At 44.9% G+C, this 27,768-nt stretch overlaps 1 protein-coding gene across 2 annotated transcripts in view; it reads right to left on the reverse strand.

The window, feature by feature from the left end:
* Window positions 1-27,768, reverse strand: part of Nedd9 (neural precursor cell expressed, developmentally down-regulated 9) — a 113,076-nt gene that overhangs the window by 7,103 nt on the left and 78,205 nt on the right. For both annotated transcript variants that reach the window (XM_051170404.1, XM_051170397.1), the window contains exons 2-4: window positions 20,838-21,281; window positions 996-1,097; window positions 498-599 (exon numbers count right to left, since the gene is read on the reverse strand). In XM_051170404.1, the coding sequence (XP_051026361.1) occupies window positions 498-599; window positions 996-1,097; window positions 20,838-21,281 (648 nt within the window). The remainder of the gene's footprint in view (window positions 1-497; window positions 600-995; window positions 1,098-20,837; window positions 21,282-27,768) is intronic.

A 27,768-nucleotide genomic window follows, 5' to 3' on the forward strand; every position in this document is an offset into this window, starting at 1 on the left:
ACAGTGGGCTGAGGGACCAGAGTTCTCTTCTTGGTCATCAGACCACATGTGTGACACTGCCTGAGTCTCCTTCATATTCAGAGGCACAGTTCCCTATCTGCTCAGAAAGCTAGCTGTACTCAAAGTGCAGGTATGCTCAGAAGATAACAGACTATCAAATGACCTACATCTTCTGTATGGACCAAGAAAGCTATAGAGCCATCTAGAAATATGTGATGTATTAGATACTGCCAAGCTGAATTCACTGTCCCCCTTTCCACTTGACTGTCACTATTGATGTCTCTATATTTTAGAGGACCCTCTAAATTTGTAATTATAATTTATTCCTTATGTCCCTTGCTTCCTTCCCTCTCTCTTTCCTTCACGATGATCTTTTTTTCCCTTTTAGAATATGCCATTTTTGTTTTATTACATTGAACAAACATATATTCCTCACCCTCAACCTCCATATACATAGAGATACTCATCCACACATTGTGCTTTGCCAGTTCACTTACCCCTTGGGTAGGGGGAATGTCATACACCCCTTGAGGTTTTATTTCTCCCACTGGAACTGAAAACACGGGGCCCTTCACTGATGAAGGAGGGATGTCATATACCTGAAGAGAAACACTTGAGTTACCCAGAATGGAAATGTCATATTTAGACTTGGTTTTTAGCAGCATTCTATGCCATCAGGCCTTTATGGAAGTTTTTTGAAAATAAATTTTTCATTCTTTGATTTAGGTTAAATATGAAAATGATCTTATATGAGTTATCTGTTCTATAATCTAGATCATAAAGATTGGACATTTTCAGAAATAAAATAACAAACTGATAAAGCAAATAAGACTTCTTAGATAACAGACTAGACTTTCTGATAAGGGAAACACTGACTAAAATGGTCCCCAGACAGGCAGCTTAGAGGTTGTGGCTGGTAGTCCTCTTCTCCTGTGTGTTCCAAAAGAGATGCTGCCCCCAAAGCCAGCTCCCATGGTGATGTCCCCAATGCCTACCCCTTGAGTGGTGTGGGAAGGAGGGACATCGTAGACATCCTTTTGGTATCTGGATGGGTACTCATACACATAGCCGTGGCCTGTCCTCACTGGGGTGATCACCTGGGGATGAAAATACACAGAGATGTCAAATGACAGCCCCGAGACCTCAGCATACCTATTAGCCTGTATTTAGGTACACACACACACACACACACACACACACACACACACACACACACACAGACACACACCTAACCAACACCCCATAGAACAGAGAGAAAAAGAAGGAAAGAAGGAAGGAAACAAGGGAGGAAGGAAAGAAAAAAGGGTAGAGGGAGAGAGAGAGAAGGAAGACACAAGGTCAAAATATGAAGGAAGTGTCTAAAATATCTTTATTTCCCTTCCTGAGGATTTTCCAAAAAGTCCTATTGAAGTTCATCAATAAGAGTATCAATTCTCTGTCTCCAAGGAGATATTTTTAATTCTGGAAGTGAGGCTGGAGAGAGGGCTCAACAGGTAAGGGTACTTGCTGCTCTTACAGAGGACCTGAGATTGATTACCAGCACCCACATGGTGGTGTACAACCATCTGTACTTCTGTCCCAGGGGAACTGATGCCCTCTTCTGGCCTCCAATGGCACCAGGTATATATACATACATGCCGCAAAACATTCATACACATATGTATAAAATAAAAATAAATTATGAAAGTCTTCTCTGATCCTTTTGGAGTGGCCAAAGCACAGCACTACAGTTTTTACAAGGCTTCAGAGCTTTTGTGAAGTACATAATACAAATAGTTTGGCCACTTAAAATTCTTCTCATACCTTCCCCGGTATACCTCTTCATTTGAAATTATTATGATTATAACTGAAATTCCACGGGTCACTAGTCCTTTCACAAAGCCACTGCCGAACAGTCCTGTTCTTATAACTGCCCGAAGCGTTCTCTGTAATAATTTTTGAACCGAGGGAAACAGTTTCCCTTGGTGTCTACAGGAGAGCGGTTCCAATGTCCTTGGCTGCTCAAGTCCATGGGGTGCAGTGTTTTGCATGTAACCTCCATACATCATCCGGCATACTTAAAGCCCTCTCCAAATTACTTTATAGTCTACAGTGTTTAACCAACACTACATCAATAGATGGTACCCAGTGCTGTTTAGGGAACAATGTCACTAGGCTACGCATGTTCACTATAGATGCAATTTTCTTCTAAGTAGTTTTGGCTTGCAACTGGTTGTCCCCTCTAATGTGGAACCAGTGCCGCAGAGGATGAACTGTGCTGGGGAGGACCTCAGGACTCTCAGCCTTGAAGTGGATTAGCTAATTTCTAATCATTTCCTATTTCCACTAGTGAAGCAAATATCGCCAATGGTGCCCATGTCCAGTGAGTGTCAGACATCAATTACATCCACCATGGACTTTGGCATCTGGAGCCAAGGTTAACAGACTGAATCTTACCTAGTGGGCTAGCCTGTTTACTTTCCATTTTTCCTCCCTCCCTCCCTCCCTCCTTCCCTCCTTCCTTCCCTCCATCTATTCTTTCTTTTCTATCCTCCCCTCCCTCCCTTCCTTCCTCTGTGTCTATGTGGATATACTTTCTGGAATGTGCACATGTAGAAGGCAGCAGTTGACCAACCTCATGTATTTTTTTCTACTTCTCTCCACTTTATTTTATTGAGACAGGGCCCCCTCACTGACCTAGAGCTCACCACTTAGCTAGATCTGGCCAACCGCTTAAGCTCTGGGATTTGCCTGTCCCCCTGCCCATACCAGCACTAGAGTTACAGGCATTTCTTTTCCATGTGAGTTGGGGATTTGAACTCAGGTTTTTCCATTTGTACAGCAAGCACTTTACCCACTGTACCTTCCTATGTTCACAGCTAGGCACTGATTGGTAGTTCTAGGCAGGGTAGAGACACTATTTCAACTTAATTAATTTAATCTTCTCGGGGCTTGGAAATTGCCTCAGTCTTATTTTTGCCCAGCCCTCCAAGTCCCAAACTATTAACAGTGTCCATGTCAAAAAACTGTCCACCACGTCTTTGAGAATCAATGCCCCAAATTTAGGAGGAGCTGTCTGTTCCCGGGAGGCCTTTATCTTTGACCCTTTAACGTGAAAACTTTGGCATCAGGCTGCCTACAAAACTATGTGAAAAATGTTCCACGTCCGTTTCAAGCTGAACTGAGTGGAACACAGCCAAGTGCACCAGTGTCCATACCCCAGGGGCTCAACCCCCCCACCCCCGTTCAATTTTGTTTAAAATTCCTGATGCTTGCAACTGATTACTTCTTACACTGAAGGTAAAAGAGATTAGTATGCCACGAACATTTCCTTCCAGTCTCTCCATTGTTTCGTGTTTAGAAAAGGAACTCAGGGCTTTAAGTTTGTTGGCATGGAGTGACGGAACCATTTTATGAAGCAGCCGTTGTACTGTGCATAGCAAATGTTTCTTCATAAAGCAAGGGGGCTGTTTGCTCAAGACCTTTAATGCCATTGCAAGGTTTTCTTTCTTTCTTTCGTTCTTTCTCTTTTTCTTTCTTTCTTTTTTTACACTTGCCTTTGTGCAGGAGAGAGATGAAGATCTTGTAGACTTTCTGTTCATAGCCCTCTACTTAGCTTTGTAATAGAACCTGCTCATGAGCATGAGCCAGCTTTTGCTGAATGTGGAAGCTTCTAAGAATGGGAGCTGTGCAAAGCGGTCGACTTAGGGATGCCACTGAACTAACTGAGACCAGGCTGAAGTCCTGCGTCTCTCTTCATCTTGGAGGGCAGGGAGGGAGGGGGAGCGGTGCTGGTGTCCTGCATCTCTCTTCATCTTGGAGGGCAGGGAGGGAGAGAGAGCGGTGCTGGTGTCTGAATGTGGGATTGGGGAAAGCAGGCAGGGCATGACCCCTTAAAAAGGGATGGGGACCAAGCCATCCCCTGCCTTTGCGGTGGTTCCCTGGCTAGGCACACATGGGCTTCTTGGCATTTACCATTCCACTTCCTGACAAATGTCATGGAACCCCAACTTGCTCTCTCTTTCTCATTTAGAGGATGCCTGTGGTCATCTGGTGTTTAAAACTTTGCATTCCAAACCAGTCATTTTTCCTTGTTTATGCAGTTAAAGAAACAGATGGTGAAAACCGCGGGAGGAAAAAGCCAATAAAATACAGCCTTCCCATCCCAGCATTCCCGATGGTAAACTCCAGCTCACATGGATCCACCAATGACATTTAAGTGGGACCAGAGCTTTGCATCTGGCAGGACGTGTCCAGAGCACTTAGAGATTCTTGTGTGATTAAGAAAGATGGACAAAGCTTTCTTCAGAGCTAGCTTTGCCTCCACCCTGGCAGGACCCCTCCCATGCCAATTGTGTGCTCTCTCTTTAAGGAAAAGTGCTCGGCCAGCCTGACCTGTAGGCTCTTTGTTCCTGCTTAATAGGAAAACATTAGAAAGCACTCTGTCGCTGCACTCAGCCTCTTAAAGCCACTGACCTTCAGGCCTAGAGGCACACCAAGAGCTCACTAAGACCATGAGTTGGGAAGAATTCTCCTGGTATTCATGGAATCACTACACAAGGGCATTTTTCAAACTAATTTTTCAATGGGATGAAGTCAGGTTTTTCACGTCCCTTTTCTCTCTGTTCGTTTTTTCTTTTCTGCATTCCTTTTATTCTATGTATTATTTATAGTTACAAAGGCTTAGCCCTAGGAATTACCAAGATGACCTCTGAATTCATTACTGCTTCCCAGGGAGGAGCTAAGCTGTGCGATGGGCTGGGGCCCTGAAGGTCCAGAGCTCCAGCAGCAGCTTCCCTGATTATGATCACCCTATGAAGGCTCTGCACACTCACATGCGGATCTGCCTCTGTCCTGATGTGGGGATCCTGTTTGTGTCAACTAACCAGAAAGCCCCAGGAGAGCTGTGAGGCTGAGAGCAGACTGCGATCACTGGGCTTTTTCCTCTTTTCCTTTAAACATTTAAAAAATATCAACTCTGATCAGTTGTTATGTGTGCGTGTGTGCATGTGTGTGTGTGTGTGTGTGTGTGTGTGTGTGATGTGTATGCATGTGTGTATACATATGTGCGTATGTGCTAATGAGTGTTTGAATGTGTGTGTAGGGCAAAGACTGATGTCAGGTGACTTCTTATCTTCTTCACACTTTTTAAAAAATATAATAAAAGATGCCCATAATCTGTTTGCATTACATATCAAGGTACTACTATTATTGGGTGTGGCACTACACATCTGTAACCCTAGCACTCAAGCTGAGGCCTGAGGATTAAAGCCAACCTAGGGTACATAGCAAGACTGTATAAAGACAAAGATGAAAGAAAGCAAGCAAGCAAACAAAAACCCACTCTTCCCCCGAATAAAACCTTCCCCCCCCCTTAAGTATGTCATGGTTTTGTTTAAGAAGTTTGAAGAACAGGTTAAGCCTTTAGCTTTGAAGGCCAAATTTATGCTTTAAATAATGTTTCACATGAAAGCTCTCTATGCAACAAGGGGACTGAAAAACATTTAATATTGTATATGTGCATATGTGTATGATGGGCATTCAGTACTCAGAGGCCAGAAGAAAGTGTCTCCCAGAATTGGAGAGATGGACCATTGTGAACCACCGTGTAGATGCTGGGAACCGAACCTGGCTCCTCTGCCAGGGCAGCCAGTGATCTTAGTTTATCTTTCCGGCCCTCATCTTATTATTTGAAATAGGAGCTCATCAATTTGGGTATGCTGGCCTGCCAGTGAGCTTGAAATCTGCCTGTCTCCACTTTCCTAGTGCTGGGGTTACAGATGTACAGACTCCTGTTTGGTTTTTACATGGGTGCTAGGCTCCTGACTCATGTCCTTATGCTCACTGACTGAGCCATCTCAGTAGCTACCACTGTACGTATTAAGGGGCCCCAGTGTGGCAGTCTCACACATGCACACAATACGGCTGACTGTAAACGCTCGCAAGGGAAGAGTGCACTGCGTCAATCTCTGGGGCTGGGCCCTGGCAGGTAGAATGAAAAGACCAAAGTCCTGGGGCGTGCTAGTCCTCTAATTAATGTGTTTACATTAGAACAAGGAAAGCACCTCAGCTGTTCTGCCTTGCAAGTCAGTAGTGTTTGGTTCTCCCTGCTTTGAGCCTGGATGCTGACTGCGGGGACTGCTTTTGAAGATGTTTCTAACACAGCCTGTCCTTTGTAGCTGCACATTCTGAACCCACAGATTTAGCCAAACTCGTGTGTGTGTGTGTGTGTGTGTGTGTGTGTGTGTGTGTGTGTGTGTAGGGGAGGTGCATGAAAACAATTCCACCTGTACCGAGCATATGCCAACTTTCATTTCTTTGTCCTTCTTTGCTAAACAGTACAGTCTAACAAGTACATGAAGAGCATGTAATTGCACCGGGTTTTTTAAGTTACCTAGAGATGATTCCACGTCTGTGTGCAAATGTGTGCAGGTTATACATGTATTATGCCATTTTCTGTGAAGTCTTTGGAAGTACTGGAGTGAATTCCCAGAGATTGTAGAGAGGTCTTCCTACTCTCATGATTCCTAATTTGGAAAGCTGTGCATACTGGAGTTAAAAGAAAAGTCCATTTGGACAGCAGAGGGCTAGAATCTGTGGACAGGAGGAAGGAACCTTGGGTTCTTTGTTGATGTTTTCCCGATCAGTTTGCCTGGGTTTGTTTCAGAGCAGAGCGAGGACCCTGCGCTCAGCTGCTTGAAGGCCCAACCTATAATAGGCAGGCTTTGTACTTGGGAGACAGTGCGCATGCTAGTGACAGGTAGGCAGCCATGCTTGCGTGTCAGTCCACTCACTGGGCTGTGTCGTCAGATCTTGCATGCTTTCAGAAGCCACAAGTATAGAATTCTGGTTTTCAAAACTGGCTCAAAAATTGAAAGCAGTGCATTGGCTGAATAAACCACATCTCCCAGCCCTAGATTGCCTGACTTGCTTTCACCTGTGTTTTTCCTTTTCTGTGTATTCTTTCTCCTTCCTTATTCAGGACCTTGAAAACTCCAAGTTCTGACCAATACCATCTCTATCAAGACTGAAAGAGGCTGGTTTCCTTAAATGCCCCAGACACCTGCACATCTGCACCTTCTTTGTCTATTCAACTCTTCCCTTATCTTCAGATTTTTATTGTGTTTTCAGAGCTGAATCTAATGCCTCTCTCCCAGGAAGTCTTCCCTGGAAGAACAAATCACCCCCATCCTTGTAACACTCCAAGTGCTTTATTTCACCTCTGATGCACTTAGGCTTTGACCCTCTCAGTGCATCTCATGTCTTGTTTGTTTGTTTTTGTTTTTTTAGTATATTGGCACCATTTCTTACCCGTTTGTTTAAATATAAGCATCAGGGCCCATCACTATGCCCTGGATAAAGTAGATTTTAAGAAAGATGGTGCCAGAAGGATGGCAAATAATGTCTGCCTACATAGGATAAGCTGAATTTCCAGGTTGGCCAGCTCTGGAGTGAATGCCACCCCAAGGCTAAAAGACAGGACTCCTCCGCCATGGGGATGGTGAACAAGTGAGAGAACCAAGAAAAAGTAAGTGTTTGACGTGGATGAGAGGTCAGCAACCACTGACAACCACATCAGCAGCTGTTCTGGGAGAAAGAAGGCGCTGGACTCTCCTGTGTCTTTGGCCACAGAAGGAAACCATAAGGCACAAGAACAAGCACTGTGCTTCAGTTCCTAGGGCATGTGGTAGCCTCCTCATAAGAACTGTACCAAAGGCTGGACAGCTCAGTGGCTCTGGAGAAGGAGACAGGCGATGGCATAAGCTAAGGGTGGGTAGTGCTGGACCTGGTTGTGGTTCTACTATTTAGAAGCCATGAGGCCATGAGCAGGGTTGGGACCAGGTTGTAAGCCTCATATGAGGGACAGAGAAGAGCATGAGTTTAGATTCACCTGGGCCTATGAGGCTGGCAGACAGAAAGGACATCCTCTCTGGAGATAAAAAGCATGCCACAGACCCCAAGTTATTTTTTACAACAAAGGAGATCTAAATGACAGGGTCCAAGTCACCCAGAGAACCATGGGAGATGACTCAATAGTGACAGGAGGAGAGCTGGTTCTTGCTTGCTTGCTCCTAGGGGTGTAGTCCATATCTCAGTTCAGAGTTTTCAAGGCTGTTGGCTTTCAAAGTATTTCGTGATTAAACATGAAGATAAAAACAAAAATCCCTAACTTCTATGTTTAAGCTAGATGAAAAGAAAGTTATCTTTACACATGTGTAAAGCATTGAAAAGGAGGCCCAAGAGGCACTGGGAACTTCAAAGCAAAGCCAGAAATGACAGGGGACTTTGCTTCTTAAGAGCCACCAGCAGATCTGCTCAGGTTATTATTATTTTATCAGTAGTGCCAGTATCATGATTGTCATCAACACAGGCCAAGATGCTTCAGTGGAAAGCCCCGCGGCGATGAGTGCTTTCCATAGTGATTAGAGATGAAGGGCTTTTCTGAACCGAAGGATGACGATGAGGGCCTATGCTCGGGACACGTGACTGAAATTATCATCAGTGGGGGACCACAAGCTGATGCTTTTCAAGAGTATCTTACCAAGAAGTAGGGCATGGAGCCTGCTCTCTGCAACGTGTATAAGCAAAGCATTGCCCTAGAGATAACTTCTCACATGACGTCACTGGGGCCAAGGCCTCAGCAAGCCTATTTGGGCTCTATCTTCCCTTGGGTATCTGCCTCACCCCCTAATGCAGAGCTGGAGTTAGGAAAACTTCAGCCTCTCATCCGCCTGCTGCTGGCTCATTGGAGCACCAAGCAAAGCAGGAAGTAGCCATCTACCAATCAGGAAGGCAAGTTCCCATTATCCCAGCCCCCAAATCGTCAGGTTCTCTGCATCTCTCCACCCTTCCTTCAGTGCAACGCCTCAGCCCTTCCCTACTTCCTCGTGCTACAGCAGCCACGAGGAACAAAACAGTGGAAGCTGAAAAGCTGATCTCGTAGAGGTTGAGGGTAGAACAATGATTAGCAGAGACTGGCAAACGGGTGGGGGTAGGGCTGTGCAGAGAGCGTAGCGGATGTTTACAGGCCGCCAGTTGGATAGAAGAAAACAAACTCTAAAGTTCCGTATCACAGAACTGTAGCTAACTGTAGTTGGTAAGCATTAAACGTGTATTTCAAAATAGCTAATAGAGAGAATTTCAAATGTCTCGAACATCAGAATTGGTGGCCAACCTACCCTTATCTGATCAAGTACAGAAATGTTCTGTAAATATGTACAATCACTATGTACTATTTTTAAATAATGTAAATTTGGTATATACACATATACAATAATATAAATTACACACACACACACACACACACACACACACACACGGCACAGAAAAATATTTGAGTATGAGAGAATTGAGTAGAGTGGAGAAGAGACATGGAGATAAGCTGGGAAGAGCTTAGGAAACTTCAGAAGTGCTGTTCATGCTCTAGTTGTTTTCTACTCCATTATTTATCTATATATTTACCATCTATCTACTGTCCTACCTGTCCACTCTTGTATATAACAAAAAGCTGGAGTTGAGGGTGTAGCTCAGTGGTGGGGTACTTATATAGCCTGTGTTCCGTTCTTAGCACTGTCAAAAAAAAATCTTTACAAAACCACAAAATATAATTCTAAGAAAAAATTTAAAAATAATAAATAACTCCACCTGGAAGCATTTTCTTCTAAGAGTATCATAGGGCACATGAAATCACCATAGTTAACAAGCCTAACTCTTGATTTTGCAGCTAATCCGTATCTCATCATTTTCTGCCTGAATCACTTTAGAAATGATTTAGAACTTTTCTAAATCAGCCTTAAAAATAGCACACATTGTGTATTCCTTTCTCTCTGATATTTAGATGTGGGCAGGTGAGATGGCTCAGTAAGTAAAGGTGCTTGCTGCTTAATCCTGAAAACTTGAGTTCAAGCCCTGGGACCCACATGGTAGAAACAGAGAACTGACTCCTGTGAATTTACTCTGATGTCCACACACGTACCACATGCTACAAATGTGCGCGCGCGCGCGCACACACACACACACACACACACACACACACACACATGATATTGCCTAAGCTACTCACCAGGATGAAACTGAGCAGAAAGCTGAATAACCAGGCTCTGATGTTTGCCCTAATAACTCTACCAGAACTAGGACACTCAGGAAATACACTGCTCAGAGAGCACAATAGGCACTAATGAGAGATTAAAACATGCCACTGCAAGGACAGGCCCACACTGCCTTGCCATTAGTGAGCCCTTAGATGGTCTAGTGACCAAGTGTATCATGTGACTAGCATCTATTGCTTTGACTTGGCATGGGTGGGAAATATAATTAGATTGCTCCCTGCCTCTCTAATCCCAACTTGATTTATTTATACTACACCTCTTCGGGGTTCACGCATTAACAAGACTATTTTGATTTCTAAAACTGCTTAGGAACTGTTTCACCCAGATGAAGTAAAAAAGTAAAAAAGCGCTAACAGAGACACCGCTGCCTTTGTTGGGTTTTATAATAACCCTTTGTTTTAAATGAACAATTTACCCTCTTCCATTTTCAAGAAAACCCTAGGAAAAGAAACATTACCACCATTGCCTGCCCACTAGAACTAAGGCTCAGCTTTCAGCAGCTAAGAGCTACAGTGGGCAGTCTGTTTGAAATCCAAGATTATGTCTTGAATTTCTATGAAGAAAGGAAAAGACACATGTTGTCTATTTTGGACTTATTAATTCTCTATAAATTCTCTCTGCCCAGCTTGGGTGCTGCAGTGAGCTCACTTATTTACTTGCATAGCAACAATATATTGAAAACAAAGTCTGGCCTTAAAAAACACTCCCAGGCTTAACCCAACCTGATGTTCCTCTTGTGTTCAAAGAGACCTTTTTTCACTCTATATTGGGAATGTGACTTAGTTTCCTTCAAGGACATTTGAGACTTGATTTTGTGCTTGAGTTAAACGTTTTGCAAGCTAAGACACAGCCAGTGTCTCCCTCAACTCGAGGAAAAGGCAAAGGGACGGTTCAGACTGGAGCAGTGCTCTGGAGTCACTTTCATTTGACATAGCTTTGTGTGACAAACCACTCAATGGAAACAGTACCCCAATTGTTAAGCCCTAACATGTCTCCCCTGCTGGCTCCAGGAAGCTCTTTGTACAGTGAGCACTAAAGCAATATTTAGTTATGGACGGACCAACACCAAAGAGCAGCGAGAAGCACTCAACATCAAACCATGGTGGGAAATGACGTCTGGGTTCCCCAAGTGACCGAGGTCTTTCATGGGACAAAGCTGAATACAGTCTGTGACAATTAGGTATTGAAAGCCAATTTTTATATCCCTTTCGGTTGACTGAAATGTTCCTTTGAATGAAAGCATAAAGGAACAGGCATTTGGATTCTTTTGATATCTAAATAAATTCAACAGGACCGTATGCATTACATCTAGATTTAGAAAGATGCCCTAGACTACCCTGTTGAACGATGGGTGGGAGGTGATGGAGAAGTAGTCTGGATTCCAAATGCCTGTGGGTATCATTCCTCTGTGAGTATGGAGGCCTTCACAGCTTAGCGGGAGGATGGATAAAATGGATGATATAGTGATGGATACACAATGATGGGTATAGTGGCTCACATGGCACAATGTCACGCCAGTTCTGAAGGTGGCGGCCATGCTGAGAGGCAGCCGGCCCATCTCTCTACCCAGACCATGAGGCTTACACAGGGGAAGATGGTGGAAAATAGCAATTGCAAGGAGGTAGGTAGGTGTCTCCCTGTCTTGTTAATAAGACACACAGGAGATTCTCCAAAGGAGGGGCTTCCTGGACGGTTTCATAGGTATATTATCTGCGCCTCCATCTGCCCTTGCCAGCTTCTGGAAGGAGTCGTGCCAGTGTACACAGCAGTTGTGAACAGGAAGGGGAGATGAGCCCTAAAGAAGAGGAGGAGCAAAGTGCCAATGTTTAAGGGTTAACTTGAATTTTTTTTAAAAAAGTGATTTTTGAGGGTAGGGCATTAATTGGAATCTTTCAAGTGATCCTGGGGGGGGGGGGGAAGGAATCTGATAAGGTCATCTGGTTCATAAAATTTTGGCCAAGGCCATCAGAGAGAATCTGGCTTCAGTGGCCATTTCACAGTTGAAAGAACTAGACTGAGGGGAGGTCAATGAGCCTGTCAACAGAGGGGCGGGCAGGAACCTCAGTGAGTGCTACAATCCTTTTCTCAGTGTCCTATTGCCTATATTAATGTCATATACCAGACATTTTCTAGAAATTTGGGAGGAAATGCTCTCAAAGAAAGTGACTCCCACATACAAAAGACACAGCTTGAAAGCTAGGTATCTTATGCTTTGGGGGTTTCCCTTGTACAACTAGTCCAATCTGGGAGACTTAACCCCATTTGATTGCATGAAGTTTTGCAGCAGTGATGTCTCTCGAGAAGATGTCCACATGACCACACTCTCAGTGGCACTGCAGATCTGCCATCTCCCAAAGGAGTGCTTTGGAAGTTACCAGCTGGGTGGCTGGAAACCTCTGTGGCCAGGCTTTCTTCTCAGCTTTTTGGCTGCTACGTGGCCTTCTGCAGCAACATTAATTCATCCTGGCTAACCCAGGCCTTCTTAGCTCCCAGGGTTCTAGTGAGCTGGGGTTGCTAATGAAGTAAATGCGCCCTCTTAATTTAGGCCTGGCAATCCCACCTATGTGTGAGCTGGGATATAGAACGCATTAGCATTGGAGTCAGACAGACAGGATCTCAAATAGCAGGCCTGCCTCTTGTAAGATGCTGTGAGTTAACTCTGCTAGATTAACTTCTCAGACCTGGGCCCTTCCTTTGTGGGGGGAAAGAAAGCTATAGTATGTGTGTTGCAAGCTGCCAGGAGGGTCAGGTGGCACAGAAGACACAAAGCCCTCAAAATGGAGCAGGAGCTCGGAGGCATTCTAAGGTCCGAGGCCACGTTGCAGAGTAAGATGGAGCAACTTCACAGCACCATGTCTTAGCCTCAGAGGTTCCGTGAGGTTCTTTTGAAGAGTGGACCCCTTAGGTCTCCCCAGAAGTTAACAGAGACTTCTGAGGAAGCCATTGTCCTATGTGTGAGCCACCTGCACCTCTCACACAGGTGGGCACACCGTCTAGTATCAGCCATGTGCAAACTGCAATCTGTGAGCTTCAGACAGCTACGAGTGTCACCCAAGATGGTTATACATGGCACGGACATGCTGCAATGTCAGGCTGGGCATGCCTGCTGGCTGTTACCCCAACATGATGGTTAAGATACGACTACTTAAAACAGAGTGCGTTTGGCCTCTGACACTCCTGCATTTTGTGCAATATGCCCTGACCAGTTTTCTTCCTTTCTTTTGTATCTTAAAGATGTTATTCAAACAAGATTATACAAATTTTATCATTAAATAAAATAAGCAGTTTTCCTGTCCTCTGTCCTCTCTCCCTCCCTCCTTCCCTTTTTCTCTTCCTCCCTCAGAAAGCATTATCTACCCAGCGAGGCATCCTGTGGCAGGCAGTATCTGACTCACTTGATAAGCAGTCACTTAACATGCAATCAGCGGGAAGGGAAGGCTAACCCCTGTTGTCTTGGTGTGGGTGTATGCGAAGTTATGAACATACCCTCAGAAATACGTATTATCTACAAGCGTTATGACAGAGTGCTGCTGGCTATGAAGATTTTGGCGTTGACCAAACAAAAAGGTCCTTTGTTCAGTTAGGGAGGTGTTAGGGTTTTCTCATTCCCTTGGCATTGGCGCCTGTCTGGGAACACTGCCTTTCAGAACAGGGTGAGCTCAGCAAGGCCTCCCTCTTCTTGGCTTGAGGACCTCCAAGGCTGTGTAAGAGGTAAAATGCACCTTGATTTTTCAGGGGTGCATTTTAGGTGACATTTCAGACCTTTGGATGGTTTTCACAAACTAGATACTTAGGAATAATTATTAGGTTTATCTTCCCATAAAATTGTACCATTTTGAGACATAATTGTACATTGTTGAGTTTATTAAGAAAATGCTGGGAGTGCCCTCTGTCCTGGAATAAAATTTTTAGCTGTAAGGGGGGGGGGAGAGAGAGAGAATAGGGAGCAGAGAGGCAGAGACAGACAGTCAGACAGACTTGACAGACAGCAGGAAACAAAAGAAAGGGAGGTGAAAAGTCAGAATTTGTCATCTCCAGAAACTTTAATTTCCTCTAAATCTACTTTTTGCTTGTTAGTAGACAGGTAATATTGCTTAATATATATAGCAGGTAGTTGGCTGGTATCTGAGGTTGCTATGGGCAACTGGATTTCAAAATGCCTCAGATGCCAACAAGGGAAATCTTTGGCTCTTAAGCCAACAGTCGTGTGTGTGTGTGTGTGTGTGTGTGTGTGTGTGTGTGTGTGTGTGTGTGTGTGTGTGTGTTGATGACTCAGTGTCTAAGAAGGCACAGACACCATAACTAATGCATTTCAGGATCTTATATTACCTTTCAGGAACTGGTCTGGAGGACGTATCTAAGCCTTTGAGTTACTTCCTGCCAGCAGCTATCTGCACCCTATTTTAGACCTGCCCATCTTAGAGACGACGTCATGGGGCTTGGGAAATGTCGACAATACTCGAGTTTCCTAAGCAGCCTCAACCAAACAGTGCTTGTCCCAGCCTAGACCATGATGGCAGCTCATCCCATGTCCATGAGCTCCATAATGTCGGTGAGCTGTGCACATACTATGGGATCTGAAAACAGAAGACTAGGAGACTGTGGAAGAGTTTACCAGTTTTGCTGTCTGTGCTAGGCAAAACGTCAGGCCTCAGACAAGCCCAACACAACATGTTTCTACTGTACCTTATTTTACTTTATTTATTTACTTTTTTTCCCCTTTGAGACAGTGTCTCATGGACTCCAGGCTGATCTTTCATTTAAAATGCAGCCAAGAATTGCCTTGAACTCCTGACATGATTGCTTCTGCCTCCCGAGTGCTGGGATTACAAGAACATGCCCACCACACTCGGCTTAAATGAAATCTAGGGCCTTGTGCACGCTAAAGCCTAAATTTATACCAATCATTCTTTGCTTTAATACCACATTTATTATTTAAGGACAGTCACGATTACAGAAAATGAGTAGTGCATCCTCCGAGGACTGTCTGGCAGTGCCACTCTGTTCTGTTGTCTGCCATACTGCATGGCCATGAGCTGTCGGCGAAGGTGTGAACAGGAGGAGACTGGGGCAGTGAGGAGGTCGGAATCACCTTCCGGTGGTCAGCTTTGAGGTTAACTGAACTTTAGTAGTCTGTTGCTTGCTCGCACTTTATTCATTCACTCATCCTGCTGACCTGTGTGTTGACACTTAGCTGTATAATGAATCTACAGCAGAAGTTGGTAGTGTGTCTCCTGCCTTTCTAGAGGCAGAAAGTAGCTCCAAATTAATCTTTTGAAGGAGACAAAGCCCATATCAGTCTTCTGATTAGGTTACAGCAGTATGTCTAAAGAACCATCATCCAGGGCTGGCGAGATGGCTCTGTGGGTAAGGAAAGGCACTTGAGGTCAAGGCTCAAGGAGCCACATGGTGGAAGGTGAAGACGGACTCTTTTGAGCTGTTCACTGACTTCCACGTGTGCATTGCATCCACACACATACACAGAAAATTAATATATAAATGTTTTTTTAAAAAACTAAGTTAAGTAAATAGTTATTTTAAGAAAAGAGTAATCACCTAGAGTATGAACTGGGTGTGTTCCTTGAGTGTGAACTGGGTGTGTTCCTCGAGTGTGAACTGGGTGTGTTCCTCGAGTGTGAACTGGGTGTGTTCCTTGAGTGTGAACTGGGTGTGTTCCGTGAGTGTGAACCGGGTGTGTTCCTTGAGTGTGAACTGGGTGTGTTCCTTGAGTGTGAACTGGGTGTGTTCCTCGAGTGTGAACTGGGTGTGTTCCTCGGCTGTTTGATGGTCACTGAGGCAGAGATGTGAGGCTGTCTGCAGACCTTTGAAGGCCTTTGACTTCAGCGTATTTGGGCTCTCCAACTCAAATCCAACTCCCATATTTTTTTAGTAGAATTTTTCCTTTTTAAAGACTACAAACTTTCTTTTTTTTAATTTGGCTTTTAAATTATTTGACTATGAGTAACTCGTTTAATTTAGAGTTGTCTGAGAATTCCTGGCAATCACAGTACATATTTACAAGTCTATGCAGAATGAGAAAGCTCTAGCTTACAAATTGTTTTCCCAATGTAATGGAATTGTTATGAGGCACACACATAGTTAATGAGCCTTGAGTGATGCTCTTTCCTAAGCGCTTGCCTGTGTGTTGGTTAATTTCTACTTTGCAGGTATGCTTCATGGGCAGCAGCTCAAAGTTTTCTTTTCTTTTCTTTCTTTTTAAAATTCAAGTTTCAAACTTTTGCACAGGCCTTGGGCACTCTGCCCATAAGGCCTGATGAATAAAACATCCCTGCACACAAAACCCAGAGTGAAGACCAATGGAACTAAGGCAAGGTATCCATGTGGGAGGCTTCCAGATAACTTCGATTCTTTCCCACCCTTCCCAGAATTCTTGCAGAACCAGGGAGAGCCCCGCATGCTCAGGGGGCTTGGCACATTTGCTGGGAATAAAGTATGGATACGCTCGACATGTACTGGGAAACACATGGGTCCATATAGTAGGCATGAACTTGGAAAACCGGGTGTGGGCTCAGACTCCTGTTATCCCATCACTGGTGGTGGGGGGGGGGATCAGAAATTCAAGGTCATTCTCAGCTACTTAGGGAGTTTGGGGCCAGCCTGGGGTCACTTGAGCCTTTGTCTAAAAGAATCAAAACCCAAGCAAAACTCTGAGCAAGGAGAAAGGAAAGAAAGGTTAGCGAGAGGACTCATCTTGTAGCTCCCACAGCGGTAAGCACCATGTAGGAGTGGTCTACCTGCTGTTCCGTCTAATTTTCCCAACAGCCCCTTGTGGCTAAGTCCCACTTTGCAAATGAAGGAGCAGACACTGAGAGAATACCTGCAATTTGCTGAGCACACAAAGCCACAGAACAGCCACGCTCTGTCCACAGTACTCCTGGTCTCCTTGGATCTTCATAGAGGCTGTGTGTGTGTGTGTGTGTGTGTGTGTGTGTGTGTGTGTGTGTGTTTCATTTGCATTCTCCTGCAGCTAACTCTGGCTGTTGATTAATATGGACGGGCTGCAGGAGGGTGGGGGTAGAGGCTGGAATTTCCCGAAGAGCAGAAAGGCAAGGTAGAAGGCAGAATTCATGATGTCGTGTGTGTGTATGTGTGTGTGTGTGTGTGTGTGTGTGTGTGTGTGTGTGTGTGTGTGTGTTTCATTAGGACTCAGCAGCGGATGAAACTTCTGAAGCCCACATCGGAGTAACACCTGAACTACGGAAAGTCCCTGATCAGTGAAACTGGAACACATCCAAGCCCGCCACTGTCCCTCTTTAGTGGTTCTCTAAGTGTAGTCCTGGGCCAACTCTAGCTGGACTATGCAAAGAGTTTGAGAAAATGTACGTTCCTGGGCCTTTTCTCCTAGATGCCCTGAAGGAAGGCTGTGAGGTGGGCCTGGGACTCTACCTCTGACTTAATATCCCTCTCTCTCTGGGTGACACTATCTTCACGTTTAGAACAATTTCCACTGTTTCCTTTGTTTCCATAAACAGCTTTTAAAGACCATAGCTAGAACTACTGGGAACATCTAGGCCTTAGTCTGTCAACATCTACAGGCAGGAAGTGAAAAGTTAAAACGAGTGAGTTATTTAGCCAGCCGGTAAGATTTCTAAGACAAGAAATAATAATTAACAACAAATGCTACCTTTGCTCTCCTGTGCACTGAGGTTGGGGTCTGACTTGTCATTAGGATTCCTTCCCACTGGGAGTTATTTCATCAGGGGAGATGGTGGTCATATTCCTGAAGCAGTTACTATTGCCTGGAAGGCTGCCATCACCTGTCACCTAAGGGGTAATTACTGTCATCTCCATCAAGAAAGAAAACTTAAGAAGGAAGAAAGGAGGGGTAAGGGAGGTAGAGAAGGAGGAGGCGAGGGGGAAGGAAGAGAAGCAGTGAATGAGGGATAGAAAGAAAGAAAAAGAAGGAAGACACAAATGCACTCCTTTGTGGATGTGAAGCAGCCGTTCAGGGGAACAGAAGCAGGGAACCTGCCGTCTCAAAGACACCTAGACACTCCTATGGGGCGTGTTTTAGAGGGCCTGGTGCACAGCAGGGAAGGGCTCGGTCACCTTCCCTGTCCTTTCCATCCTTAACCCACAGCAGTTAGACCCTAACTGTGCAAGATCAGCTCGGCTTTGGGTGCCTGTCTACACTGCATCAGGGCTGGCAGGGGTTCTTAGAGGTGTGTCGTCGTCCCCCCCCCCCCCCCCCTGTTGCAGGGCTTGCCTGCCCTTAGGTAAACAAAGAAGGCTCTTGAGTGTGGAAGTCACAAGACCAAAACAGTATGTGGAGTGGCCTGAGCCACCTGAGGGCCTCAGCCCCTGACATCAATGGAGAGGAGGAGAATGGGGGAAGGCTGACACAAGCTATATACAACATAAGCAATGGGACGAGGTCTGAAATGTCAGGCTTCCCAGACATGGAGCTGAAAAGGTTGAGACTGAAGAGGAAAACATGTCACCTCCCTGCCAACATAAACTATGATGAAAGTTTGGTCCCTCTACCTTTCAGCCAAGCATTTCCTGTTCTGGCCTCCTCTGTCTGCCTCGAACCAGCTCAGAAGGGGAAGCTATTTTTAAGCTGCAAGCAACTGAGACTAAGAATGAGAGTTACTTATTTATAGATACACCTTTCAACTGTTCTTTTCCCCTCTGGGGATGGAGACCAGGCTTGGCACTCCCTTTGGAGCTGAAGTCACTGGGGTGAGAAGGGCTTTAGAAGGTCACATGGCTCCATCCATGGCCTCCAGCCAGGATCCCTGTCCCAGGGAAGGACTGTAAGTAGGAAAGCTGTTCCCCACTTCCTAGAGAATTCCTCCTGTTAGACAGAGCTTGGGTCATGCGCCCTTGAGATGTGTTTTGTTAAAAACATTGTATATAATAGGTGATGAGGAAATGAATTCACTGTTAAGGAATCCGAAAGTAAATCTTTCTTCCCCTGCCTCCTTTAAAAAGACAGAGGTCCCAGGGGCTGGAGAGATGGCTCATTGGTTAAGAGAACTTGTTCTCGCAAAGGACTGGAGGTTTCATTCCCAGCATCTACATGGTAGCTTACAACTATCCTTCACTCCAGTTCCAGGGGAACTAACTCCCACTTCTGGCTTCCTTGGGTACCAGGCATGCAGGTGATGCACATACATACACACAGGCAGTACACTCATACTTACTTAGAAAAAAGATGCTAGCATCATGTAAGCAAATATTATCTAACTTAAGTAGGTTTCTAAATCCATTTACATAGAGTCACAAGCTCTTTCTGGTACCTAATTCATTCTTCCTCTTGTAATCTGGAGATATTTTCTTATTGTATGAAATTATTCTACTCTTACTAGCAAACCTTGAAGGGACCACTGGAACTTTATGATGAATGAAAAAAGGGAAATCCCTTCCTTTTAGTGGGCACAAAAAACATCATTGTGAGTTTGCCTGTTGCCCTATAAATCAGTGTCAATATTTCCTTCCCAATACCTATACCCATCTGACCTTGTATTTTATTGTTTCCCTCATTGCATTGTAAGCATTGTGAGGCCTCCATTTCATCTTTAACTCAGCACTCTATCCCAACTATCAAACCCACAAAAGACGTTCAACATTCGTCATTTAATGAGTTCATTTATATACATCTCAAATTGTTCTGGGTTGAGACTCTAAAATGCGGAGCTCCCTAGCCATGAAGTTGGGGATGGTCTGAGTATCCCCTCAAGAATCTGCTGTTACTAAAGGTGTGATCTGCAGGGAGGGAGACAGTTTCACCTCTGAGAGATGGGTGCTGATGGGAGGTCTGAGGTCCCTTGGGGAGTGTGCCCCCCAGGAAAGATGTGATGGCATCTGGCTTTTGCTACAACTGAGCTAATGCCAGAAGCAGACCTTGGAACTATCAAAAACTCATTGATAAAGAAATGTTCTCTCTTTATAAAAGAAGCTGTCCCAAGTATGTAGTAATAGTGATGAAAAACTGATGAATACATCACATGATTCTTGTATTTTTTTTTTAAGTTGACATTTTCCTAAATATCCAGACTCTGCTGTGTTCATCTACTTGGACATTATTCCAAGAACTATTTCAAGCGAACAGGGATTAATTCTAAACACACTGGTATCTATGTGTTTTGAATAAGTCAACCTTTAAGCCCAAAACTCTAAAAAGTGGCCTGGTAGGTTGGATGCACTTTCAGCCATTTTACATCCTCCACTTTGGTTTCGTTCTTTGTCCAGCCAGACTGGTTCGTGATTTGGCTCTTGGTCCAGGGAGAAGGACGCATACTGGGGCCGGTGTGCCTGAGTAACAACTGGGGCTACACTAGTCAAGGAAGTTGTAGGTAAGACTGCAAACCATTCATACACAGAATCCAGGCCTAGCAAGACTCATCCCACAATGGAAGAGATACAAGTGTATGCTCTAGTCTGGTCCAGAATGAAATACCATTTACACCAACTGCCGGTCAATAGTACTTGGCACATAGTAGGGTTTTGTTGTTGTTGCTTCTGGCCGAAATATCACATGCCTGTGTTCCCACCACTTGGGAGTCTGAGGCAAATGAGTCTCAAGTTCAAAAACAGTCTGGGATGTACATAGCGAGACTCTGTCTCCAAAAAAAAAAATGCTGTTGGTAGATTAATGGAAATTTGATGCAATAGTGATGTGTGGGGTAAGCCATTTAGTATGTTTGCTTTGGGGTAATTTCCTCTGTTATTCTAAATATAACAAATGGCATAAGAGAAGGAACAAGATTTTAGTTAATCACTTACCTTTTTGCCTAGATGGGGCCCACTAGTGCCTCCAATGTTTCTCTGAACAGACGGTGGTACTTGATAGACATCTTGTTCTGGGGTGCCGTGGCCAGTGGGTACTTGGTAAATTCCCTGATTCTGGTAGGGGGGTGGCACTTGGTAGATGGTATCACGAGATGCTGCCTGTGAATTCGGCACTTGATAGAGTTTCTGTTGGCCAAAGGTCTGATGCATGGGTCCAGGAGTAGCCTGCTCATGACTGGAGGTGTCTTGTACTGGACCAATCAGAAGTTTCACCCGGTTGCCTGGGACAATGCCTTGGCGACCATGTAGGGAACACAGCCACCATCCCTCTAGTCCTCCTGTGTTCTGCTCTATGACAGTCAAGATGTCTCCCTTGCGGAAGGCCAGCTCCTCAGCACACTCAGGAACGTTGTCATATAAGGCCCTCGCCATAAGATTCTATGAAGGGAAGAAGAAAGAAAACCGTGTTAAGATGTTAAATCTGCCAATTAATTTAGTACTTACATAGTTCACACTTCTAGGGACAGGCACAGTTCCTGGGAAAAGAGAAGAAATAGGAACAACAGTCTGTAAAGAGTGCAGGTGCTTCAGACGAAAGACAGACATGACCGGACTGTGCCTGCCATCAGTGACATCAGATGGACTCCTCGGACTCCTCGGAAAAGCTCAAAACCTCAGAGAAGATCTTCCCTCTAGTGGTGGGGGCTTTGCCAAGGAGCTGGGCTAGCATTGCTAACGGGTTAGGAAGGGATCAACAGGTAAAGCATTTTTTCTAACTTTTCAAAGGGAGCTGAAGGAGAAGAATGTTCCAGGCTGTTCATGCACCACAGTGAACTGCTCTCAACATTTTCATTTTCAAAAAAAAAAAAGTCAAAGAAAAATTCTAAATGACACATACTCCAAACAGAAATTTTATTCAGCATTGAAATGTAAATAAAAGTAAACATAATTGTACCTTGGCAGAGATCAGCACATCTTATGATTAAGGAGGCCCTTGGATGCAGGAAGGGTCTACAAGCAAAGGCATAGGGACATACTACGGTATTCAAGCAAGGACACAGCGTGATCGCAGTCTGTCTCACCAGATCTGACAGTAGACAGGCACCAGGAATGCAGCCGTACATAGGTTTGGTCTCCCTGAGGGCCCTTCCTTTCCCTGCCACATAGCCACCTACTGCTTAAATCTCGCCATTCACGTACGTATGTCTGAAAGGCTGAGCCTCCCTTTCATGGGCTCAAAACACTCTCTGTCTTTGTAAGGAGGCCTGTCTGGCACATTTAGTCCTCAGCAGACAGCTAAAGTAGGCACTGAGCAGAGAGTGGGCAGGCAGTCTGTGTGACATTCCTGGAAGGCTTTCAAAGGCTCTGAAGATTCCCAGCACACTGACGGCCAGTCCTGCGTGCCTGTCCCCTTCCCAGAGCGCAGAGAAGTGGGGGGACATAGGGAATCCATCGCAGGCATCGGAAAAAACTAAATGTGACCCCTCTCAGATGTCACTGAAGAGTCTGGATGCACTTAGTGTCACTGTGGTGGGGAATTGTTTAGGAGCACAGGACTGCTTGTTGGCTGAGCATGCTTGTGACTTTATTTCACACCATAACATATTTGTGGACTTTGGGGCTGCTTTTCTTTGGACTCTTGCCCCCATTTTCCTCTCCAGAAATGTGGACTTGATCTCTCAGTCTCATGCTTTTCATTTCTTTAAGACGGACATGTATTAATCATCCTCCCCGGACTCTGCCTGAAACCACAGGACGCCATTGTGTGTAGCTAACTCTCTTCTGTGGGGTGGCTGTGTATGGGGGGGGTTCTGCCTCTGGTCAGGAGTTTGGAAAAAGTCCAGTTCCACTACTTGTTGGTTTTGAAGTGATATAAAATTTATTTTGTTTTCATTTACATTTTTAATTATTTTTAAAATTTTTCATGCAAGATATTTTGATATTTTTGTTCTTCCCCACATTTTCTCAGGCCCGTCTCTTACCTAATTAACTTCATGTTCTCTCTCTCTCTCTCCAAAATAAACAAAACAAAAACAAAAGGACAAAAGCCAGTAAACCATAACAGCAACAACAAAAAACGCAACTTGCATACACACACACACACACACACACACACACACACACACACACACAAAACAAACCATGGAGTATGTTTTCATTTTGTCTTGGTCAACTACTCCTGAGTCTTCCTTTTCTTTAAATATATATACTTTAAATATGCGTGTGTGTGTGTGTGTGTGTGTGTGTGTGTGTGTGTGTGTGTGTACATATAATTGCTATACTGCCCAGGCAGGCTGGACTTAAGAAATCCTCCTGCCTCAGCCTCCTGAGTGCTGGGACTATAGGTGCATATCTCTACAGATAGTGAGTCAATCTCCTTTAATTGTAAATACATAATGTAAGGAAGAGTGAGAGAGAACCACAAATACCTACCCTCAGGGAACTTAGGACAGAGCGTTAGTCACTAAGGGATATGAGTTGTTTGAGGGCAGGTAGAGGGGCACTGGGAGCTTTTGTTTCAGGTGAGGGTTTTATTTAGCAGCTATTTGTTTTTGTTTTTGTTTTGTTTGTTTGTTTTTTTAGGAAGCATGGGGGTTCCTTCTAACAATGGAAAACTCACATATAAAATGATAAGGCCACATCCTTGCTTACTGTTTAGAGTCATTAAAAAATGTGCCAGGATGCTAAGATTTCAGTTTCTCTCTGCCCATCTTTTGGGTGGTCTAACACTGTAAAAAAGGGGGGCCATAGTGAGAATAATATTCTGGTCCTTTGTACCAAGTGATTTCAGGGTAAGGGCTCCACCAGGATTATGATTTTATAGCTTGGGGGGAGCTGCTGCCTCTGTCCTGTTTTCCTGGGCCCCTGAAGTAGGAACGGTTGTGAAGGAAGGCCCTAGATGAAACCAGAAGGAATAGAGTTGGGGCAGCCCTGTCGGAGCTGAAGATTGATAGCTGTGCAGTCATATTGGCTTCAAAGAAGAGAAAGAACAAGAGAAAACAGTAGACAGGCAAAAGGCTGCAGCTCACTCAACCGCAATCCTCTGGAGGCATTCGCAGTTGGGCCACTTCCAAGCCCTGGAGTGCTGTGAGGTGCTGAGTGGAGTGCTGGGCCGCACTTGATTAGAGACAGATACAAATCCCTGTGCGAGTCTGGTGGGTATGTGTTGTCTTCTGTCCCAGTGACTTTTCCACCATCTGGCAAGCAGCGCACTCATGCCTGCACATGAGCCTAAGAGATGTGCCTAGGATAGACCCAGAGCCTCCTCAGCCGTGTAAATGTAGGCACACCTAGTGAATTCACCTACCCCATTGCCCCACAACATCTCTCCAGGCATCTCACCACTGACAGAGAATGGGATTTGGAAAGAACTTGACCCAGTTGTTAGTGGGGAAAGACCCCTCACTGCCCCCAGCCCCGCCCTCACCCTAGGGCCAGGTTGACCCCCATTCATAGATATCAGCCTTGACGAAACAAGACTGAGTTCTTTAACCTCTATGCAATCTCAAGACAGCTGGTGTCTATAGCTAGTCACTCTCCTAAACAGGTCAGTATAGCTACACAACCCTAGAGAGAGCTGTGAGCTGGTGAACCTGTAGCTCTGTTTGGAAGATGAAGACACAGATCCGGTGAGGTCAACTCATCGGTTCTCCAAGGGCTATACTTGGGTATCGGAGCTGGCCATAGATCTCGGGTTTCCTGGATTAACTCTCCTCTCTGGGATGCTCCCTTAGCTTTCCCACCAAGGACCTGGCTGGGCTCAGTTCCATTATACAAGAAGGTCCTGAAGGTGACCTTTCTTCGCCCCATCTTTATGTAATAAAAATATTCCCAAATGCATTCCCAGGGCTTCTCCCTTGCACATTCTATCTTCCTCATCTCTAGGATAAGACCAAGGTTGAGACTGGGTACAATTGTGATTTTGCCACGAGAATGAAATAAGTGAATTCAAGTAAACATTTGTGCACTGCTGGACACTCAGCAAGCCATTATGGGCTTTTAATTTCATTTGCTGAGTGGCACTTGACTTCAGGCTTCCGACTCACCTCCCTCTTTTCGATTTCCAATCAGGAAATAATCTTATGGCTGGAGAGATGGCTCAGTGGTTAGGAGCAGAGGCTCCTCTTTCAGAGACCCGGGTTCAATTTCCAGCTCCCACATGGAAGCTTACAACCATCTATAACTCCAGTTTTAGGGGGTCCAATGCCCTCTTTTTGGCTTCTGATGGCACTAGGCATGCAAGTGGTATACAGGTACATATGTAGGCAAAATTCCCCTTACACATAGAAAATAAAAATATGTTGTAAAAGTCTTGGGTGAGAGGTGTGGCTTCTGTGTGTTTTCTTGGTGAGAGGGTAGTAGTCCAGTAAAAAGATAAAAGCCAGATCATAGACCCTGCCCCCTGGCTCTGAAGGACACTAACTCATGAAAGGGTCAACCAAGAGTTAATTCCTGTTGTAAAAGTGTGTGGTGGTGGTGGAGATTCTCTCCTTTATAAGAAAGGAGTGATTCCCTGAGGCCCCAAAGTCAGAAGCTCTTATCTGAACATCTTAAGAAAACACCAGAGAGGCCAGAAGTTGTCTATTCCAGATCTACTCTTTCTCAACTCCTAACCCCTTGGATATTTATCTCTGGGGGAGGGAAGGTCAACACAGAAACAAATCCAGGAGAGATAAGAGAGCTGGGTAGGTAATTCTATACCCAGCTGGATGCCAAGCTACCAGGGATTGGCAGTTACAAAGGCAGAGTAAGTGCTGTTGGGGCAGAGTTCAGGGCTCGAAAGCCACAAAGATCTTCAGGAGTTAGAGTCCAACTCTTCCACTTGACAACTAAGAAACAGGAGGTTCAAAAAGTTAATGATTTTCAAAGTCACCTGGCCAGCAAACCTTAAGACTTGGATAAGAAGCCAGGCCTCCTGCTTCCGGGCTCCTGGGAGGAGGAACGATGTGCTCAGGCCCCACTTGTGCTCCTCCTCTCTGCTCCAGACTATTGAGATAGTAGACCCTAAGAAGCTGGAGTTTCCCCAGGAATTTCATGGTGGGGGAAGGGAAAGGCCAAATGCCTGGTGCCAGTCAGAGGAGGACCTTGTCTCTTGGGTAGAGATGTCACAGTGTTCTGCCAACTTGTCAGACCATCTTGCAGGAGAGACTGGAGGCAGACCCTGATGGAGCAGTGATAGACAGGACCACACTTGGACCAGGACTGTTTAGTCATGCATAACTCTTGCCCTCTGTTGGAATTTAAATCCCTAAAAGATGAGCTGGGGGCTCACTAGGCCCTTTTATTTTTTCCTTTCTCCAGTGTGGCCATGTTGAATAAATCTCCTTTCTCCTCTCTCCACTTTTCACTATTCTGCCTGACTCCTTTTTTATTTCCAGAACGTGAATCCCAGTGTCTGAAAAAAAACAAAAACAAAAACAAAAAACTCATACCCATTCTCTACTAAATTGAAGGGGCTTCTGACCTTTGTATCCCTGGTTCTCTGCAGGGAGAATGAAATTGTTTTTCTTGAGAATTTAGCAATTACTTAGCTCTTTAATTGGTGGAAGGAAGACAGGTAGTAGCCAAGCCTGGCTTATTAAGGCTGCCAGGGTTTAGGCTTATGCCCCAAGAAAGCCAGTAGCAGTGACTCTGATGGAGACTGATATCAGTGTTATAAATCCCATCCAAAGGTACCTTGTTTGTTATTCCCATCTCATATTCACTAGAAATTCACTTCATTTGGCTTCTATGCTTCCGAGACCCTGTTTCCTCTTCTCTTCTCTAGATAACTCACTCTCTTTTTCCATCAATGGTCCATTCCCCTCTCATCTCATAAATAGTCACACTCCCGGGGACCTCTCTTTTGCACTTGCCTTCTCCTCTATCCCAATGCTCTCTACGTGAAATGTCACCCAGGGGATGGCATATGAATGTGCGTACTGTCATCATTAAAATAAATAGAGTGAGAGAGACACAACAGATCTGATATGAAAGAGATGTGGGAAGGGAAGAAGAGAGGAGTTACGGCCTGAGTGGGCCATCAGGGTAAAAAGAGATCTCTCAGAGACAGACAGTGGGAGAAAGAGAAAAGAAAGGGAACGGGGGGGGGGGGTGCCCTTTAGAGAGAGTATAAGAGAGAGGTAAGAGAGAGACAAGGTGGCAGGCTGGCTCTTTTATTGTCTGGCACACACCAGGCGGCAAAAGGCAATGATGTCATAGGTTGCTAAACAACCTAGAGGCAGACACCTATACGCTAACAGGTACTACACAGACTACAGTGCAGAACAGATACTTTGGCACTCTAGTTCTTAGCCACTTTTCTGAATAAAGGAGCATCTTGATCTCAAGCCCAGAAAATGAGAGAACCCTTTTCCTGATGTTTTAGCTCTCTTGATCAACACAATACGCAGTTACCAGCCCAAGTTGGAATTACTAACTGGCCATAATTGTCAGACTCCATATTCTATCACCCTGACTCCCCAGGTGTGGATCTTAGCAACAACTTGTTCTCTGTTTATTTCATTTTTCTGGAATGACATTTCCCAACTAGTTCTAATTCATTAAGCCCTTTCTCAGCTTAGAACCCATCTTCCAGATAGACAGAATAACTGTCTTTACAAAATCCATCTGATTACTTCCCATCTAGTTGCCCATCATACTGTTTCTTTGTGACTGTGGTCTGCAGTACGTGTGTGCGCATGCGTGTGGAGGCCAGAGGGTAATTTTCAGGCTCTGGTTCTCTCCTTCCACCACATAGGCATCACGGATCAAACGTAGGTTGTTAGGCTTGGGGATAAAGATCTCACTTGCTGAGCCATCTCTCCAGTTTGCTGTTTCTCTGTAGCAAAATTTTCATCAGCCCATTCCAGGCTGTGGACTTAAGCTCAGAGATGCTACTTGACTCCTTTTCCATTTCCAGAATGTGAACTCAGTGTTTAAAACA

This window comes from Acomys russatus, chromosome 3 (assembly GCF_903995435.1).
Source record: "Acomys russatus chromosome 3, mAcoRus1.1, whole genome shotgun sequence".
Lineage (NCBI taxonomy): Eukaryota > Metazoa > Chordata > Mammalia > Rodentia > Muridae > Acomys > Acomys russatus.